The sequence below is a fragment of the Melospiza melodia genome, chromosome 6 (genome assembly GCF_035770615.1).
Source record: "Melospiza melodia melodia isolate bMelMel2 chromosome 6, bMelMel2.pri, whole genome shotgun sequence".
Lineage (NCBI taxonomy): Eukaryota > Metazoa > Chordata > Aves > Passeriformes > Passerellidae > Melospiza > Melospiza melodia.
This window is the reverse complement of record NC_086199.1, coordinates 16,259,930-16,278,811: the sequence shown is the minus strand read 5'-3', so window position 1 is coordinate 16,278,811 and position 18,882 is coordinate 16,259,930. Positions and strand designations below refer to the sequence as shown.

Sequence of the window (18,882 nt, the reverse complement as noted above, 5' to 3'; positions counted from 1 at the left end):
CCTTACCTGTGTCTGTGCATCCTTACCTGTGTCTGTGCATCCCTTACCTGTGTCTGTGCATCCTTACCTGTGTCTGTGCATCCCTTACCTGTGTCTGTGCATCCCTTACCTGTGTCTGTGCATCCCTTACCTGTGTCTGTGCATCCTTACCTGTGTCTGTGCATCCCTTACCTGTGTCTGTGCATCCTCATCTGTGTCTGTGCATCCTCACCTGTGTCTGTGCATCCTTACCTGTCTGTGCATCCCTTACCTGTGTCTGTGCATCCCTTACCTGTGTCTGTGCATCCTTACCTGTGTCTGTGCATCCCTTACCTGTGTCTGTGCATCCCTTACCTGTGTCTGTGCATCCTTACCTGTCTGTGCATCCCTTACCTGTGTCTCTGCATTCTTACCTGTGTCTGTGCATTCTCACCTGTGTCTGTGCATCCTTACCTGTGTCTGTGCATCCCTTACCTGTGTCTGTGCATCCTTACCTGTGTCTGTGCATCCCTTACCTGTGTCTGTGCATTCTCACCTGTGTCTGTGCATCCTTACCTGTGTCTGTGCATCCCTCACCTGTGTCTCTGCATTCTTACCTGTGTCTGTGCATCCCTCACCTGTGTCTGTGCTTGAGCAGCACTGAAGGGTGAGCCCAAACCAGCAGGGCCAGCACAGAGCCCCCTGCCAGGCTGCTGGCATGACAGCCTTGGTGCCTGGGGTGGTCTGGTGCCCCTCGAGGAGCATTCCTGATGTCTGAGTGCCCGTGTCTGTGCTGGGGAGTCCTCTGCCCCCAGGTTTCTGTTTGCAGCTCTGCTTACCAGGGACTCCCTTGCTGTGTTTCAGCCCTGTCGGAGATGCCAGTGAAGAGGGGAAGGAGACACATCTCTGTCAGGCCAGTGCTGTGCAAAATTGCCTCCAGCTCCCAGGGATCAGCATCCTTGACAAACTCATCAAGACGTGTCCTGTGTGGCTGCAGCTGAACATGAGCCAGGAAAGGGCTGGGGCGATACTTGGCAAAGAAACAGCAGGGGTAAGTCCAAAGCAATTTCAGTTCAGACAACCACATTTCCTGTCCTTGGTTAGGAGAGCAGTGCTTTTCTTATGTGGAAGCAAAAATATTCAGCAGACTGCTCTCTGTTTTCATTACCATTTGACACTTTACCTCTCTCAACAGCACAAAACAGATATATTGGCTTTGGGAAAAAAAGGAATATTATCTCTGGGTTCATTTGTAGATTCATGGAGATGGCTTCCCATCCACCACCATACCCACAAGTATGGTGATTTTCCTGATCTGGAGCAATGAAAAAAAAAATCTGTGAAGGAAAGGGCCTTAGATTCAGAGAGCTGCTGGGAGTAATTTTTATTGCCACATTGATATCTGGTTTGCATGAACTGACTATTAGAGAATTATGCACTTGTGCAAAGCTTGCTTAAGGAAAACAGCTCTGTGCCAAAGGGAGCTGCTCCCCTTTCCTGAGAGGTCTGAGAGGTGAGGCATAGCGGGCTGTAGCTGTCCTGGCTGCATCCTTTGGGAAGGGAGGGTGTAAATGACCTGAATTTATGTCAGGGCACACCAGCTCTGAGGATGTTTGGACCTGTCCCTTGGCCAAGTCAGTCCATCCCAGGGCTAAATGCTGGCACAGCTGAGTGACACTTTCCAGTGGGATTCACCTGAGCAGCCTGGGCTGTGCAGTGCACCTCACCCTGAATCAGATTTCTCAATTAGATTGAGCAAGATCTTTGTTTTTCTGTAAGCTCTGTTTCTAAGTAGAGTCTGTGATAGCCACGCATGGCCCCAAGCCCCCTCAGGCATTATCCATTCCCTGCAGGCTGGGAGTTCCCCACCTCTGAGTGGCTTTGGGGGAACACCCTGCCTCTGTTCCTCCTGCTCAGCTGTCCTTGGGCATGGCCTTCAGCTGCAGTGGGAAGCAGGCAGGAGAAGAGCTGGTGCATCAGAGGTGTCCATGGCAAGGGCAGAGCCTTCTGCCCTCTGGGAGCCCACCTGGAACTGGGCAGCACCATTCCCACCTGTGGTGAGCATAGAAGAGACTGATTTCAGTACTGGCCCTGACCCAGGGGAAGTACAGCACTCAGGGCTCAGCACAGCTCAGAAATTCCACCTCCTGCTTCTCTGAACAGCCAGAGCCCAATTTTAGCCTCTGGATCCATGGCAACCAGGCGTGCCCATCAGGAAAAAAGAAGTGATTCATTTCCAGGTTTCATTTCCCTGGTTGCTCAGATTAAATTTCAGATGTAGCATTCTAAGATGGTGCTGGTTAGAGGGACAGCAGTGGCATGTGGGTGGTGGGACCTGGGCAAGGGAGAGCCTCTCCCTGCAGGTGCCACCTGCCTGTAGACACTTACTGCAGCAGAAGGTGGGGCTGCCCTGCAGAAATCAGCCTGCTTGGGGCACACATGTGTGCATTTATTTGCATTTTCTCTGCCCTGATGGTCGACATGAGGCCCTGGGGCTCCATTTCTCCTGAGCTCAGAGGCCAAGATGACGGCACTGTGTGAGGTTGAGAAGCAGCCCCAAAGCTGTGTGTTCAGCATGGGGGCTTCAAAGGGACTGGAGATGCCCTTAGGACTGGGACTCATGCAGGGAAAGGTCCTGGCTTCTAGACAAGCTTTTTTTAAAATTCCTCTGCCCAAGAAATTAATGGTTTTTTGCTAGATTTCCATACATTACAGTTGATTAATGATTTTATCAACTCATATCCAGGCTACAAAATTAGCTTGATTTTTTAATTCAGGTTTTTCAAAATACCTTGAGTCGTTTCTGCCTAAGCTCACTATCAAAGAACAGATGAATGTGAAGATTATTTTGTCTTTGCATCTGCACCTTCAAGATACAAGCTAAAAATAGCTCTGACAATGAGCTTTAATTAGATGCACACTTAGGATCTCATACAATACAAAAATTGAGGCTTTTTTCCTTTTTCTTGGTGGAGCAGCTCTGTGGGAAAGGAGCTGTAGGGATGGTGGCCAGCCAGCTGGGCACAGACCCACTGGGGACAGGCAGCGGAACCAGGGCTTGTCCAGCCAGGAGACACCTTCAGGGAACCACACAGCAACCCCTGGCACCTGCAGGGAGCTCATGGGGAAGATGAAGGCAGGCTGTGCTCAGCTCTGCAGGGTGGGGGGACAAGAGGCAGCAGTGTACATTGAAACCAGAGGGTCCAGTGTGATGGTGTTCACAGGGGTCCAGGGATGAGGGGTGAGATGGAGATCTGACTCCATGTTTCAGAAGGCTTGATTTATTATTTTATTATATATATTACATTAAAACTATACAGAATCACAGAAATTCAAGGCTGGAAGAGACCTGTAAGATCATCAAGTCCAACCCATGTTCTAACAATTCAACTAGATCATGGCAGCAAGTGCCACATCCAGTCTTTTTTCGAACTCTTCGAGGGATGATGACTCCACCACCTCACTGGGTAGATGATTCCAGTATCTGACCACTCTTTCTGTAAAATACTTCCTACTAGAAGAATAGAAGAAAAAGTTCTCATCAGAAGGCTCAGCTAAGAATAGAAAAGCAAGAATGGTAACAAAGGTTTGTGGCTCAGACACTGTGTCCAAGCCAGCCGACTGTGATTGGCCATTAATTCCGAACATCCACATGAAACCAATCACAGATCCACCTGTTGCATTCCACAGCAGCAGATAATCAATGTTTACGTTTTGCCCCTGAGGCCTCTCAGCATCTCAGGAAGAAAAAACCCTAAGAAAGGATTTTTAATGAAAAGATGTCTGTGACAGTCCAGACTGGGTTCAGGGAACATTTTGTCCCTGTGAGAACAGTAAGTGGTGGGACAGGTTGCCAAGAGAGGCGCAGTCTCCAGCTTTGGACACTCTCCAGACTGGTACAGACAAATCCCTGAGAAACTTGGTCTGGCCTCATGGCCTCACCCAGGGGGTTGGACAAGGGTCCTCACAGGATACCTGCCATGCTGAATGATCTTCTGGTCCCACAAAAAGCTCTGCCATGGGCACTGTGGCCACCAGAGCCTTTGGCCTTATGCTCCTCTCACGGACACTTAAATCCTTACTGACTAAATGTACAAGTGACAATGTACAATGTACAAATGTCCCTTGCTTTAGACCTGTACTGGGACATTCTGGGGTGACTCATCTGTGATTTAGGGCACTGGTGTGAGGACCATCACTTAACAAACTGGGAGTGCAGTTTTAAATCTTCAGTTGGTGAAACAGTTTGCTTTAGGCATAAGTGGGATATCAGTGATGCATAGAAACTTTGTGAGTGCCTTGGCAGGTCTGAATTTCACTTAGATGAAATGTCCTTTTCCCCATTATTTTTTGTTGTATAAAGCATAGCTAAGTGGAATGAAGCTAAAATAAGGCTATTTAAAGGTGAATTGTACTGATAAAATCTACATTGCCAATGACCTAAAATGAAGTTTAGAAGCTCACATAATGTAGCTGAGCTCTTGATTCTTTTCTCCTTTTTCAGATATTCTTAGTTAGGAAGGAGGGTAATGTGAGCAACATGGTCCTTGCAGTCCGCCTGCCAGTGCAGAACGAGGCTCCTGCTGTGCTGGAGTACAACATTAAAGAAGAAAAATCAAGTAAGGTCTTTACATTTTCTGCTCTTGCTCTGGTTAAGGTACTGCGTCCTCTTGTGATCACCAATATTTATGTAATCTCACTTGCACTGAACAGGTTCCTCTTGTGCCTGGCAGCAGATCTTGCTTTTATGATGTAGCTCAGTTAATATTTCCTGCAGCTGCTTTACCTCAGCTCCCCTGTGGTCCTGCACCTTCTGTTATCATTTACAGACTCACAATAGGGAAATAAAGCACCTCCAGATGAGGAGGCCAGTGCTTTGATCTAGCAAGGGGAGCTGCCTTTCACCAGCTGGAAGTCTTGAGGGAAGTGGGAAGCATTGGCAGATTGAGCTTGGTTAACTCACTGACTCTCTCTATTCAAGCCACTGAATTTGGGGTCACCAGCCATCTGACATCTGCTGTGCTGCCTTTTCATGCACCTGGTCCAGTCCCACTGAACCACAAGCCACCCCTGAGCTGTTCTCAAAGCCAGCCAGGGGAGCAGGTGGCTGCTGGTCCCAGTGCCATTCCCAGCTGGATAGCCAAGTGAAAATTAACCCAGTCCAGAGTCTAACCCAGCCCTCTGTGTAAATGGATGTGTAAGGCACATGATTTCCACTTTCAAAGGGATATTTGGAAAAACCTGAGTTTTAGGATAGTCATAGAAACACACACTCAAAAGAGTTCATAAAAATAACTACACCCTGTTTATTTATCTGAACACATTTAAATCCTCTGCCATTGAGCTCTGTCCCAAAGCCAGCTTTCCAGAGAAACTGTTTTATTCTTTGCTAAAACATTTGTTTTTCTGCAGATCAGTGTGCAATATCACTTTCCCCTTGTTCAAATGAACTTTTACAGTTACTCAGTTTTTCCTTCTCCTATATTTCTCCACATACCTCTGCGTTGTAAACAGACTTTAAAGCCAGAGGTACAAGTGAATCTCTCAAACTGTTCTAATCTCAAGGCCAGACCCCAATCTGCCACAGCCCTGCTCCTGCACGGGGGCAGCTCCCTGTCTGGCTGCTGCATCCCTTGGAAGTTTTCTCTCTCACCTGCCTGCTCCTGGGTGGGAGCACCCAGCTGTGGAGATGTTCAATGTTCCCTGTGAGGGCAGGAGCAGCAAAGCTTTTGCCACAGCTTCAGGTGTTCAATTAAGAATACAAGGTCAAGGGTTAGCTGCAGGGTAGACAAACCTTTTATTTATTTAGCTATTTGAACTTGACCTAGGACTTAGATTTTTCATGGTGGGGAATCAGTTTTTTGATGATTCAAGATTTCCTTTGGATAAAAGTTAAAAAAATCAAATTGTGTCATCCTAAAATATGTCAGGTTTAGAAATGTTACTTCTTCACTCGTGTCCTGTGCCATAAAATTTGATTTATTTTAGGACAGGCAAAGTAAAATATAGTACAAAAATGTCACTGAGCTAGCCTATCTAAAGAGACTTTGCTGCCATGCTTTTCCAACTTGCTTGCATTTTCTAATCTATCACTACCTTAATGCAAAGGATGTACTGGGAGACAAGCTTCCTGGTAGAAGCAAGAATTAAATCAGTTTCCATCACCTTCATGCAAGTTGCAAAGTAAATGGAGGAAGGTAATTAAAATTCAGCTCTTATTCATAAAGCAGGAGAGCTTCTATCACATGCAACAATCCCAGCAGCCACGAGGCTCCTGCATTCCTATGGTGGATATTCACATTATTTTTAGCTTGATTCTGTCAGGGTTGCGTGTCAGTTGGTAGAAAGCCTCTCAGTTCTCCATCCTGCACTGTGTTGACGAGAACTTATGAGACTGGGTACAGAAGTGGTCTCTCTTTTGCTTCCTTTCTCATTTAGGGTAAGTACCCCAGATTTTAAGTTTAAAAGAAATTGAATGAATTCTTGTTAATAAAGCCAAAGGACTGTATCTAGCGCAAGGGGAGATGGTAAGGCTGTGTCACAGAGATTTGGTAATTAATTTGGTGATTAATTAATTCTTTAGCTTTTATTGCATTACTACACTGCCTTCAGAAATAAAATTAAAAGATGCCAAAATGCTTAAAAAGAATTTAGAACCTGAGCTCCCTTGACAAGTAAGCTGGTATGTCTGGATTGCCTCAGATTAACGATGTGCCCTTCACCCACCCCTGGTATTCTGTAAGTGTCAGGGTAGGAGACCTCTGAGCAGCCCCAGAGATATTCTCTTGCTGTGGAATGCAAGTTGGAAGTTGGGTGTTGCACTCCTGGAACTATGTAAAACAGCCCAGCTGAACAGCCTGATGGCCACTGTGGACTGGCAGGGTTTGTTTTTCCAAACACCTATTGTTTAGCTTCAGCAAATCTCTTCCCTGTCTGGGTTGACACACGAGCAATGATGTGTGTGACGTGCTCCAGGGAGAGCTGCTCGTCCCTTTCTGAGAGCTGGCTCCTCCCAAAGCCTTCAGAGAAGCAGGGACAAATCCTTCTCCTCACCTCACTTCAACTCCTTAGACTCCACACAGTTGATGCTTTCAGATGTAAACTGAAATCTGAATTTGTCTCGACATACAGAGTTCTGATTTTATGGGGAGTCTTCCTTCAGTTAAAATTCAAGTTGCAACATAGCAAAATTCAAATTGCAACCAGGTTATTATTTAGGATAACCTTGCCAGCTGCTTCTTGTCCTTGGCTGTTTGTAGAGCCATTCTCATTCCATCCCACTTTTCAGTCAGGATTTGAGGAGGCTTTCCCTGGTATCACAATGATGGTACAGAAGTTGTTGCTACCCAGCCCCTGTGTTCAGTAAAGAGATGGCCATTCAATGAAGTACAAAAAAGCCCTTCAGAATCCTCTTGGCATTGCGCTGCCAAATAAGAGAGGTTCATTGTTTTACAATTTCTTTTCCTCATAGCAACTTTTTTTATATTTGGTGATTTAGGGAAGTATTGTTTTCTGATGAGAAGACTGTATTTAATTGTGATTTCTCTTTTTAAATGGAAATCCCCAAAGAACCCACTAGGTAAGAGAATAAAGAAATGAAACCTCTTTCCCTTTTTTTTTTTTTTTTTTTTTTTTTTAATTGGGAAATTTCCACCTCTTCTGTGAAGTAGCCCTTAAAGACAACAGGAGAATGGACTTTAAAATTTTTCTTCTAGTTCTTTTTGGTTGTAATTATTACAGAGACAGGAAGGCTAAATCTCAGTGGTATCAGTAGCTATAGAAGAGACCAAATATCTGATATCAGGTACCATGTTGTTCATAAGAAAGTTGAGAAACCTGGCAATTTTCAAAGCCTTGGATCTCTGTGGTTTTGCACTTGGCCTGAAGGATCCCTTACTTCTTACCCAAAGCAGTGGAAATCTCCCAGACCTAAAGCTTGTTACAAGATTTCTACCATTTAGAGATGCAGTATTGGCATCTACCTCTCAATCTTTGCCAAAATCTCGACTACTTTGTGCACTTTCTGTTCTGAGAGTTGCCCTTTACTTCTGCTTCATTCTGGGATGGAGCCCCAGCCTCACAAACTGAGCAGCCCTTCCCCAGCTGGCTCCTGCCTTTGGCTCTTCTCAGCAGCCTGGTGGCAACCTCAGGCCCCAGTTCCCTCTCCTTCTCACAGATAAACCTTCAGAAGTCATCCTGCTGACCTCAGCTCCATTGCAGCAGTATTAAAAAGGAGAGAATCAGAAGTTTAAGTACATGTGCATTTCTGAAGTAGCCTACACTGAGAGCTTGGAGGAAGCATCTGAGTGCCACAAACCACGTGGTGCAGGTAGTGACAGTGGCTTTTACTTTCACAAAGAAAATACCCCTGCCACAGGGGTAAAGTTCTTTAGAAGAGAAATGCTCTATCACCATAAACTGAGGTTAACCGTTCCTTTTGTTCTGGAAATTTTGTGAATAATATCTGAAGATAATTTGATTTCACAAAACAGATAAATTGATCACATACTTCTCAGCAATCTTTTACATATGTTTTGGTGTGGGATGTGTAAGTAATTGTTTTCCAAGCTCTTCTGTACCAAGAAAAAAGGAAGTGATTCCTTTCCAAGTAAGCAAAATGGCACTAAACAGAAGTATCTGCAATTTCACAGAATAAAGAACATATTGCTCATATCATTAGATTTTTAAAAATAGAAATAACAATGATATTTATTTGCTAAGTCCACCTTGAACTCTTCAGGTGCATGCCATAAGGGCCTTGAGGCTGGTCTGATGCTGCCGTAGCTGCCCGTCTCCTGTCACCCTGCTCCTGCCTCCCCCCTTGCTGCAGGGGCTTGGCTCACTGCAGGTGTATTTCTGGAGGCAATCCACATGAGCCCGTGCTGTGCAGCTGCTGTTCCTTATTTAAGCTGTACCTGGGGGGACAGTCTGCCACCAGACACAACTGATCAGAAGCATCTTTTGCAACACAGGGGGCCAAGGCTGGGTTGAGCCCCCCAAAATCAATGAGTGCACAGCTGAAGGAGGGGTTTGTAGTGAAGCCTTGGCTTTAGTGTGGTTATTTCATTTATTAGAGGAAAATTATGAGACTTAAAGTTCTCTGTGCTCTGACCCTCCAAGCTTCTCTGCAGATCAACTCTGAATAAGCTGGAATGAAACAGAGGTCTTGAAATAACCTTAGCAAAATTAAACAGGAAAACCAAAATAAATCAACTCCAAGTAATACAAAAATGTCCAGAACATGATTAATACCTCCTGTGAAGGATGAGACACCGTGCCATTGGACACAGTAGCTCAATTTCTGGTTTATGGACAGCAGCTGTACTCCAGGCTATGTGGGATGAGCTTGTGCTGAGGACCCACAATGTACCTTGACAGAAAAGGTGCAGGCAATTACTGCTCTCCAAAGCAGTTTAACAGCAATCACCGAGTGCTGCTACAAAACTGCAAGCCTGGTAGCAAAAAAGGATGTTGATAAAGAAATTCAGTGTCTGCCCTGGTCACCTTATTTGACCTTTCTCAAAGTGAGACTGAGCTCAGGAAGTGCAGGCTGGAGTTTGATATGAAATGCTTGAGACAGGAGGGATTTAGGGAAGGATTACAACTCAAGTAAAACACACAGCAGCAGTTTAACCTGCCTGGGTAATTCTCTAACTGCTTCCACCTGCTTGCCATGAAAGTTTGTGGGGGTCTGACCACTTTGTACATCCATCAGTGAACATCTGCCAGCAAACTCTATCAGGACAGAAAGAAGAGCTACACCAGACACAGAGGAGGCAAGAAGGCAGATCTTGCTGGGGAGGCCAAACAGAAATTTAGATGAGCAAAGGTATTCCTTTCCATGTTGGATGTTAGGAAATGTGAAATCAACAGGAAAAGATTACTGAAGATTTTACAATATACTTCCTTGCCCTAATGATCCCAGGTAGGTGCAGTCTAAAGATGTGAAAGCAAGCTTAATTCTCAAAGTCACTTCAGTCCCTTCAACACTGCCATTCCTCCTTCCCAAGCACAGATGGGAAAAAACTCCACAGCTTTTTATTGTAGACTAATGCCATTTGCACAGATAAACAGGACCTGTGCAGCCATTCTGACTGTCCTGTAACAGTCACAGATGGAAATTAAACAACAGTGATCAGGCAGCAGCATGTTTACAGAGGGGCACTAGAGCAACAGGGGATGGACATTGCTCATCTTTGCAGGTTCAGCTCTAAGTAAAGCTGCTGAAAGCCCTGGTCTGCATCCCAGCCAGCCTGAGGTGAGGGCTGTGGGCACACCTGGCATGATGGCAGAGCTCAGGCATGAAGGAGGCAAATTCCTGAGTGTGCCTGCATGGGTCAGTGTGTCCCAGTGCTGTGAGGACACTCACAGGGCAGGGAGAGGAGGCAGATGGAGTAGGAACAGCTCAGTGGATGCTCTCTGTTGGCTCAAGCACCTCCAGATGCTGGCAATAGACTGCCCTATTGCACTCCTCTGGCACCCAGCTGACATGGCCAAATATGGTCATTTATGGCAGATTTCCCTGTTTAATTTTGTTAATGTTTATTTTAATACATAATGCTGGGGCTGGATTAAGGAACTCAGGGACTAAAGTACTCGCTGCTAACATGTCACAGTATGGTCAGGTGGTGTTTTCCCACTGCATTGTAATTCTGCACAAATGAGGTCATGGGAAAAAATAGGAGGATAGCTGCAACCTATTCACAATTTAACTCCTTCAAAGCAAGGAGCCAGTTGGGCAGATGGACTTTGTGATATGAATATTTCTGTGGAAGTGCTGACAGCTCTCGCAATAGCTTCCTCAGTTTTGCAAGCCCTTTTGCTAACACTCTGTCTCCTGGAATCAGGAACTAGACTGAAGATAGGCAGATTTTTATTTTTTTTTTCCATCACAAATGCAGAGAAAAACCTTGCAATTTTGGTAATACTCAGAAAACAGAATAACAGAATATATGGTGAAACAACCTATAAGAAGACAATCTGCCATTTAGAAAAATAATTTTAATTGCATTTATTTTGGATCCCTTCTGAAGTAGAATGAAGATGGAGAAATAAATCTGTGGTACAGACTGATGTGAGAAAGATGAGATCCTTCACTTCATAGCTAAAATGAATAAACTGGTGCATGTGCTGGTATACCTGACCCTGACTTCCAAGATAAAGACATTTATTTGTGTAGCGCTTGCAGATTTTCCTGGGAGGTTTTCAAGTTTGGGCTGGATGAAGCTGTGAGTGACTTGGCTTGACCTCATTGTCCTGGTTTCAGCAGGATTTTGGGCCAGAGATCTCCTGCTGTCCCTGCCAGCCTGAGGGATCCCACAAGTGACGCTGGGCCAGGCTGTGGGTGAGCTGAAGGGCAGACAGCAGTTCTCAGAAGGGATGTCTCAGTAGGGCAGCAAAAGCACTTCCAATCCTCTAAGGTCCAGGTTCTTGAAGAAATACTGCTAAGATTCACAGAGGGATAATGGTGAAAAATAAACAAAACATATATTTTCTAGTACGTCACCTGTGATCTCCCCAAAACCCATAACCTTCCTTTCTTCAGCTTCTCACTTTGTGCATAGGGGAAGACAGAATGTGCTCAGTTTACTTAATCAGTGCAGATTTGCACTCAACTCCTATCAGGTACTTGAACATACTTGAAAAGGCCCAGTAATGCCCCCCAGGGGTAATTCTATGCCCCTAGGCATATTGGAGAGCTGATCTTGCTGCAGGCTGAAATAGACTTCATCGTGTGCCATCAATAACACTGCAGTGCTCCTGGACTCTTGTTGCACAGATATTGAAGGGAATTTTCAGCTGGCATGGGACAATCCAAGGAGTAAATGTACATTCCACCCTTCCCAAGTCAAACCTCTCAAAACAATCTCTGGCTCATCAGACTGCAGGCAGAAGGGCCCATCAGAAAGTATATTTGGTTACTTGTGTTCTCACTGTAATGGTACCACAGCTCTTTTTAAAATGGTCACTTTAAACAATGTAGTTGGCCTCCTTTGGTGCAAGCCCTGCAACATCCAATACCAGAAAGAAGGCATGAAAGCAGGGTAGGACTATTTATAGCTTTGATTTCCTCTGAATAGATGAGAGGCTGAACCTGACATTACAGAGTGAAAAGATCAAGGTGGTGCTTTTTTGGGGGTTTTGGGTTGTGTGTGGGTGTTTTTGATAACCCATTCTGGCATTCAGCGATACAGCAAAGAGAGGACTGACTTGGCAGCCTCCTCATGAACTGCCCTGGAGACTTGTCTTCCAGTCAGGAAGGTCATTCAGCTTCTTCAAGTGCACTACAGAATATGACTTTACTGAATAGATATTGTCCCAGCAACTGAATATATGTTGTCCCAGCAACCAGTGGAGGTCCTGCAGCCCCATGAGGACAATGAAGTAGGTGGGAAAGGGCATGGGCCCTCTCCTGAGGAGAAAGAGTCAGATTTATGTGAGCTCAGACTGTAACTTTGTGCTGCCACAGGAAGGGCTCCTGCCATTCCCCATTGCCAGCAGCCCATGTCCCTGCCCTGCAGCCCCTCTGCTCCTCTGCTCCCTGGCTTTCTCTGCCTTGTGCAGGTTCTGGCTGGGAAGGAGGGAAATGTGAATGTGGGGTGTGAAAGCAGGACAGTGTGGGGGGAAATGCTTCCTTGGAGGTGTCACCATATGCTGGGTTGTGTGGAATAAAGTCTGGAATGGAGATTAAAGAGTGGTAAAGGGCTGAGGGGCTACAGGTAACTTTGGGAAGGGTTGGTGGCAGACTGGAGAGAAAGGTCAGAACCAGTTGGAAGGGGCAGCAAGGATGGGGCACATCCTGTAGTGCTGAATGATTGTATGAGCCTCCAGTGTGCTCCAGGCTGGCCACAGAGGCAGGAGCCATCAGAGCTGCCTCATGGTGCCAGGAGAGGAGGCTGCAGGCAGGGCAAAAGCACTGCTGGGATGGGTGGGAGGTCAATGCAAAACTGTGACCAAATTGCCCCACAGCAGCCAATCTTCCCCAGGCAGAGCATTGCTGGCAGCAGGATGGGGAGCTGACCTTTCCCTTCCCTGCCAAGATGAATTCAGCTGACTTTTCCAAAGGAAGGCACCAATTTTACAGGCTGAGGGCTGAGGCACAGGCTGCTGAAAGGGCTTGGCCAGCTGTGCATCACCAGCCCTGAGCAAGCCCATCCTGGCCATGATTGTATTTACTGGGCTGCAGAGAGACCTTTTGCTTGCTGAGCTCTTGACTGAGGGATCAACACAGCTATTCAGACTTCTTTTGCGTGCTTTTTGTACAGCCTGACAGGCAGTTCAGCTGCTGTAGAGTGGAGAGTCAATTTTTCCAATCTACTTAAGAGGAATGTTTTCCTTTATTGTTGCATGATGGAGCGTGTGATTGAAGCAAAGCAAGAATCTGTTGTCAGCTCTGGGCCTGACAAGCCTGAAAAAAGAAGAAATTTGCTGGAAAAAATAACAAGTTATCAACACATGGGACAGAAGATCCCTCTTCCCTTCTTTCCCCAAAACTGTCTGATTCCATCTCAATTAAGCAAATGATACATTGCAGCAGCAAAATTTGTCCAAGACTACTTTTTTTTTCAAGGATTAGCAAATTGATGAGTAAAAGTTTGTATATTTTTAGCAGGGGAGACTGGAAAAGCTGAATATGTAGTTAACCTTCAGGTTCACATTTTAAGGAGTTTAACTGCATTTAAGGAGGCCTCTGGGCAGACACCTTGCCATTTAGGAGGGTAGACTGATAAATGTTGTCACTTTACATAGTTCCTGTTGCTGCCTGTGAGATACAGAGCTACCCTAGTTATCTTCAGATGAGCCTCTCTCAGACATGGATAACAATCTGCCTGCATCACCCAGGGCTCTGCATGGGCTTATTTCCCCTGTTTATCATTAACAGGAAAAGTCTGCCATCACCTACACAACTTCTTGGCATGGAAAAGCTCCCACTGAGCAAGTCAGCTCCATGGCATGGGATAACTGGGCAGCTCTGCCCCAGCCCTGACCTCCAGCTCTGGAACTCATCTGCCTCCACAGGCAGTACCAGACCAAAGGCCAGCTCCATCTGGGCTGTAATGAGGGCATAGGAGACATTATCTTTGTCTAGTCTGCTGCCTGTGGTTTGATTGGAGATAAGACACTGAATGATGTCTAGTCCCCTAAGGATGTCTAACCTAGACATCTTCCCGAGGTCAGTCTGGCTGCCAAGGATGAGTTCTCCATTACCCACATCACTATTAACCCTGAAAAGTGGGTTACAGTCAAGGAGTTCCCCTTCAGGAGATACTCTGAGCTAGGAGCCCAGAATTTTGGTTTGGCAAGAGCAGTGACCACGGGCCTGGGGATATTGTAAAACATCATATGAGGACACATTTTATAACCTCTTGTGCAAGTCCATAATTTCTCTCCTAAATGCAGATGTGCACAAAGAAAGCAGAAAGCCTCACCAAGTCCTTCTCATTTGAGCTGAGTTCCACACCACTTTGACACACTGCTTAATTTAAAACATTAAACACTTGTGCAGCTGCTTTTTCAAGATTGAACAGTGCTAGGCTTCTCTGTGATTTACAAGTTGTTTTGGAAACATTCTGGTTGCTTATAACGGGTAGCTTTATTCTTTTTTTTTTTTTTTAACTCTCATCCTGAACAGTTGCCTCCCATCTCTCCATACAAATACTTTCATTTTTACTCTAAGCTTTAAACCGATGGGATTGTAGGGAAAGCATTTTGGAAAGAAGCCCTTGGGGTCTTGTTAGCTTTGTTAATCCTTACTTTGGCTTTTTTTTTTTTCCTTCTTTTTCACTCCCAAGAGGCAAAATGCAAAATCTGTGTGTAATCAGAACTGGAGACTATGCGTGCTGTTCTAGGATAATATTGTCTTACCCTGCTCTGCTTAGCTCCTTGAACACAACCCAAAAAGCTTACTGGCTTTAGAACAGCCACTCTAAATCAGTACCCATAATACAAGTGCCCTTGTCTCAGGGGCTAAACTGAAACAAATTATATTTTTTTATCCTTGGACAGTGCTATCTAAAGATCTCATAGAGCTGAATAAACATGAGTTTAGATTTGTAAATGAGGTAAATAAGATACTGTTTGAAGTGAAATGAGGGCATTAAGGACCTCACTCTTTGACCCTTGAGTAGGACCCTCACAGTCAGTGACAGTGCAGTCTATCCCACTCAGAAGCAGGAAACAAAAGAAAACAACCTGTTTTCACCTGGTTGTCAGCTAGGTGGGATTGCAGCTCTAGGAAGCAGAAGTGTATTATTTTTCCTTTTTTTGTCCACCCTATTGACCTCTGCCATTTCAAAGTGGGTTATTCCCCTTCATCAGTCATCCTTGGAAGTGATCTTGCTTGTAAAGGCTTTTCTTCCTGGAAGTCTCTCTTGCAGAATGTGATTCTGAATACTGAATGTCTTCCCTTAAAACACTTGGCAAACTTCCTTTTTCTGTATGATTAACCTCAGCACTATGGCATTTCACATTGTATCTTAGAGCCAGAGAAATAAAATTTTCTCCCAAGTAAATGGAGAAAAACATTTTTTAATAAAATACATCTGTATGATAGCATGCATTTTTCACATAAGGATTGATTCTCAAGAGTTATCCATAGGACCTGGAGACTGTTGCTAAGAACTATATCCCCAGAATTTCAAATCATAGCACTGTTTCCTGTTCCATGAGGCACAGGGGAGACCCTTTATATATCTGAATGCTTCACAAGGTTTTACCAAGGAAATTTGCCTTTTGAGAGTAACTTACAAGTATCTATATCAAGTTTGTCTTGTCAGCCATGGCCTCAGCCCTGACAGTTTTAGTGGGCAGCTGGGCAGCATAAATCCTGTACTGCCACTGTAATGTATGAGGGGATGCTGAATGACCAGCAAAAATGTGACTTCTCCAGCAACGATCCCAACTCTTGCTCAGCTGCTTAGTGCAGGGTCCACATTGATTGAATATGTTATCCCACTCTCCTGAGTATCCCCCTCAGAACTCAGTATTTCAGAAAGGCCATGTTCCCTACCTTATTCCTGCAAAAGCAGACCCTCTGTGGCTGCATCTAGAACTTCGGCTGTATCTCATATTGACATCTGGTCCTGGGAATTCCCCTGGGAAGAAGTCCTGGATTTCCTCTGGCTGAAGAAATGCTGGAATTTCCACATTATTCCATACCTGGAAAGGGGATATGGGGTTGAGGACCTAACAAGTAAGGCAAGGGCTCTGAAACTGAAGAGCTGCTCTCCAGCATGTGCTCTGCTCTTAATCCCTGAAATAGCTGGCAGTGCTATCCACATGGATACCTTTTAGGAAAGCACTGAGGAGCTGTGACACTTTTCTTTTAGCTGAGTTGGCTGTACTTGGAGTACCTGTGAGAGGCACCCCCTCACCCTGCTGAAGCTGATGGCAATGAGGAGGAAGCAGAGCAGCAAAATGCCTGTAACATATTCCTGCTTGAGCATCCTGCAGCAGAGACAACGAGACCAGGCAGCACTGGGATTTTAAACTGAATTAAAGGCATTAAGCCTCAGTGCACACCAAGGTGCTGCCCATCTGCCTGGGTGAATGTGGATGAGCCAAAACACAGTGGAGTGGTCCAGACCCCTGTGGCTGTTAGGTGTGGGGACAGCTCCTTATCTTAGCAGCAGAACATGCACACAGGGTAGAGGGGAACTGTCATCTACTGCTTCTTTCATCTACAGAGTGACCCTTCTATGCAGCTCCAGCCTGAGAAGAGTACAAAAGCCTGTGATTCCATCTTCTTTAATGACACTTTGTTCAGCACAACATAATTATACTTAGTGAAGAACGTAGTTTAAAAATAGATTTCTCTTATACTCTACAACTAAGCTCATTAACACTTTATCACTTTCATAATTCATTAGTTCCAATTTCCCTGGAACTGCCATGAACAGTGATTTTTTTTTCATCATGGCCAGAAAGATTAAACTCTGTAGGAAACCATAAAATTGAAATCTTTTGAAAAAGCAGGAGTTGGATGCACAACAGGAGACTCAGGCAGAAGTTCAAACGGGGAAAGTTTCAGCCCTTCCTTGATGAGGAAAAAGACCAGAAACAACTGGTAGTTAAGTAAAGCACGCTAGGAAAGACAAGAAAGACAAAAAAGACATAGGTTGACCAGGACAGTCTAGAATTGTGCAACCAAAACTGAAACTACAGCTTTGAAATCATGTGGAAGAAGCAGAGGCATCAGGTTATAGAATAAATAAAAAGGCCTTGAGAAGAGAAAAAAGATAAACAGTGTCAGTATTTTACAAAAACACTGCACTAGAAGGCCATATACTACCATCCACAAGGTCATCAAGAAATAACACAAGAAACAATGCTAGATACAGATACCAGGAACTTCCCAACAGAGATGTTTCAGAAAAGTACCTTAAACACACTAAGGACTTCTGCCAGTGAGGGCTAAATTTCCCTCCTTTAGAACCATCCAGCTGAGGATCTTTCTCTTAAAACCACCAGGAGCCAAATGCATGAATAAGGGTCAGAACTGGGGAACTGGAACAATAACCAGAAGGAATTCCATCACACTGTCACACATTTCTGCCAAGCACAGCAGGTAGGACAAGCACAGTGAATGGTGACAGACACAACAGCCTCAGCCTTGGGGCTGCAGCAGTCACTGTAACACTCCATTAAAACACCCAGGGCTCCTTCCCCAGTGGCAGGAAACTGCTAAGCTGCTAACCTGAACTGTCAGGGTCTGGCAGGAAGGATTTTGGTAGCCTCTGCCCTGGAGTGATGCTCAGAGCAAGGTTTACTCACTGAGGGTAGAACAGCAGCAAAGCTGGCCTGTGCTGCTGACTGCAAAGGTCATGGCAACTGTGGTGTCAAACTAGAGATTTATACCAAAGGAGAAAAACACCTCTCGTTAGGACACTCTGGATTTATAATCTGAAAATAGAAAACTGGAATCACACCTGTAATGATAAATCTCTCAGTTTCCCAGAATCTGGAAGATTGAGAACATCCAGGCAGGACTTCTGAGGATGGCTGTTTTCTCAGTAGTCCTCTGTCAACATAAGGAATTTGTGTCTTTGAATTCAGATGTCTCTGAAGGACTACACAGATACCAAAAACAAATGAAAAACCAAGTGGATAGCACTTACAGTGCCACTAGAGAAGAAGAAGAAGCTGAAGTAATTGAGTCCCATGAGCCTGTGCAAGCAACAAGATGGAAATTGGCTTGGTTTGTCCACGTAACCAGAACAATGGAACTAGCAAACACAATTCTGTGGGGAAAACATTGGAGAGGAAAGGAAGGCAGAATGCTCAGGGACAGTGTGACTCAAAGACATCTGCGGCTGGATGGAGAAGTGATGGGGAGAGCCAAAGAGTAAAGGGAACATGAATTCAGATTGGAGTCAGTGCCTAAAGATGATATTCTTCAGACCACGCTGGTGTTTGGAAGAGGAAGATGGGACAATCATAAATATGTATAACAGTGCATAACCTGGCCATGTTCTGCTCATTTACTGAGTTGCCAAAGGACACAAAAACAGAGTATAGTCCCCAAGGAACCACTAATTCATGTTGGTATTGCTTCTGTCACCCATAAGAAAAATTCAATTAATTCTTATCTCTTTGTTTCAGACTACTCAAAATTGCCCATTGATCTACACATTTCCCCTTTTATTTCCTGAAGGTGACATTTTTCAATGGGCTTCTAAATATCAGGTAAAACTCGATATGCTGTGGCAATATGTTTGGCTCACAGAACCCATCCTATTTTTCTCTTGCTTTTGATCATATCCTTGACATTCAGGCACTGTTATGGTGAGATGTAGATATTTCCTTGCTCTTAAAGGTGCCTTAGATCTAGTTTTACAAGCCCCAGAAAGGTGAATTTTTTCTCTGCACTTTTCATCAGGATTACAGCAGTGTGGCAGATGTCTGCTTGTAGATTCTGCTAAAGTC

At 44.9% G+C, this 18,882-nt stretch overlaps 1 protein-coding gene across 1 annotated transcript in view; it reads left to right on the top strand.

The window, feature by feature from the left end:
* The window catches only part of LOC134419726 (ras and Rab interactor 3-like), a 149,949-nt gene that overhangs the window by 102,311 nt on the left and 28,756 nt on the right, over positions 1 to 18,882 (top strand). The window contains exons 18-19 of the mRNA XM_063159363.1: positions 823 to 1,009; positions 4,463 to 4,577. Of these exons, the coding sequence (XP_063015433.1) occupies positions 823 to 1,009; positions 4,463 to 4,577 (302 nt within the window). The remainder of the gene's footprint in view (positions 1 to 822; positions 1,010 to 4,462; positions 4,578 to 18,882) is intronic.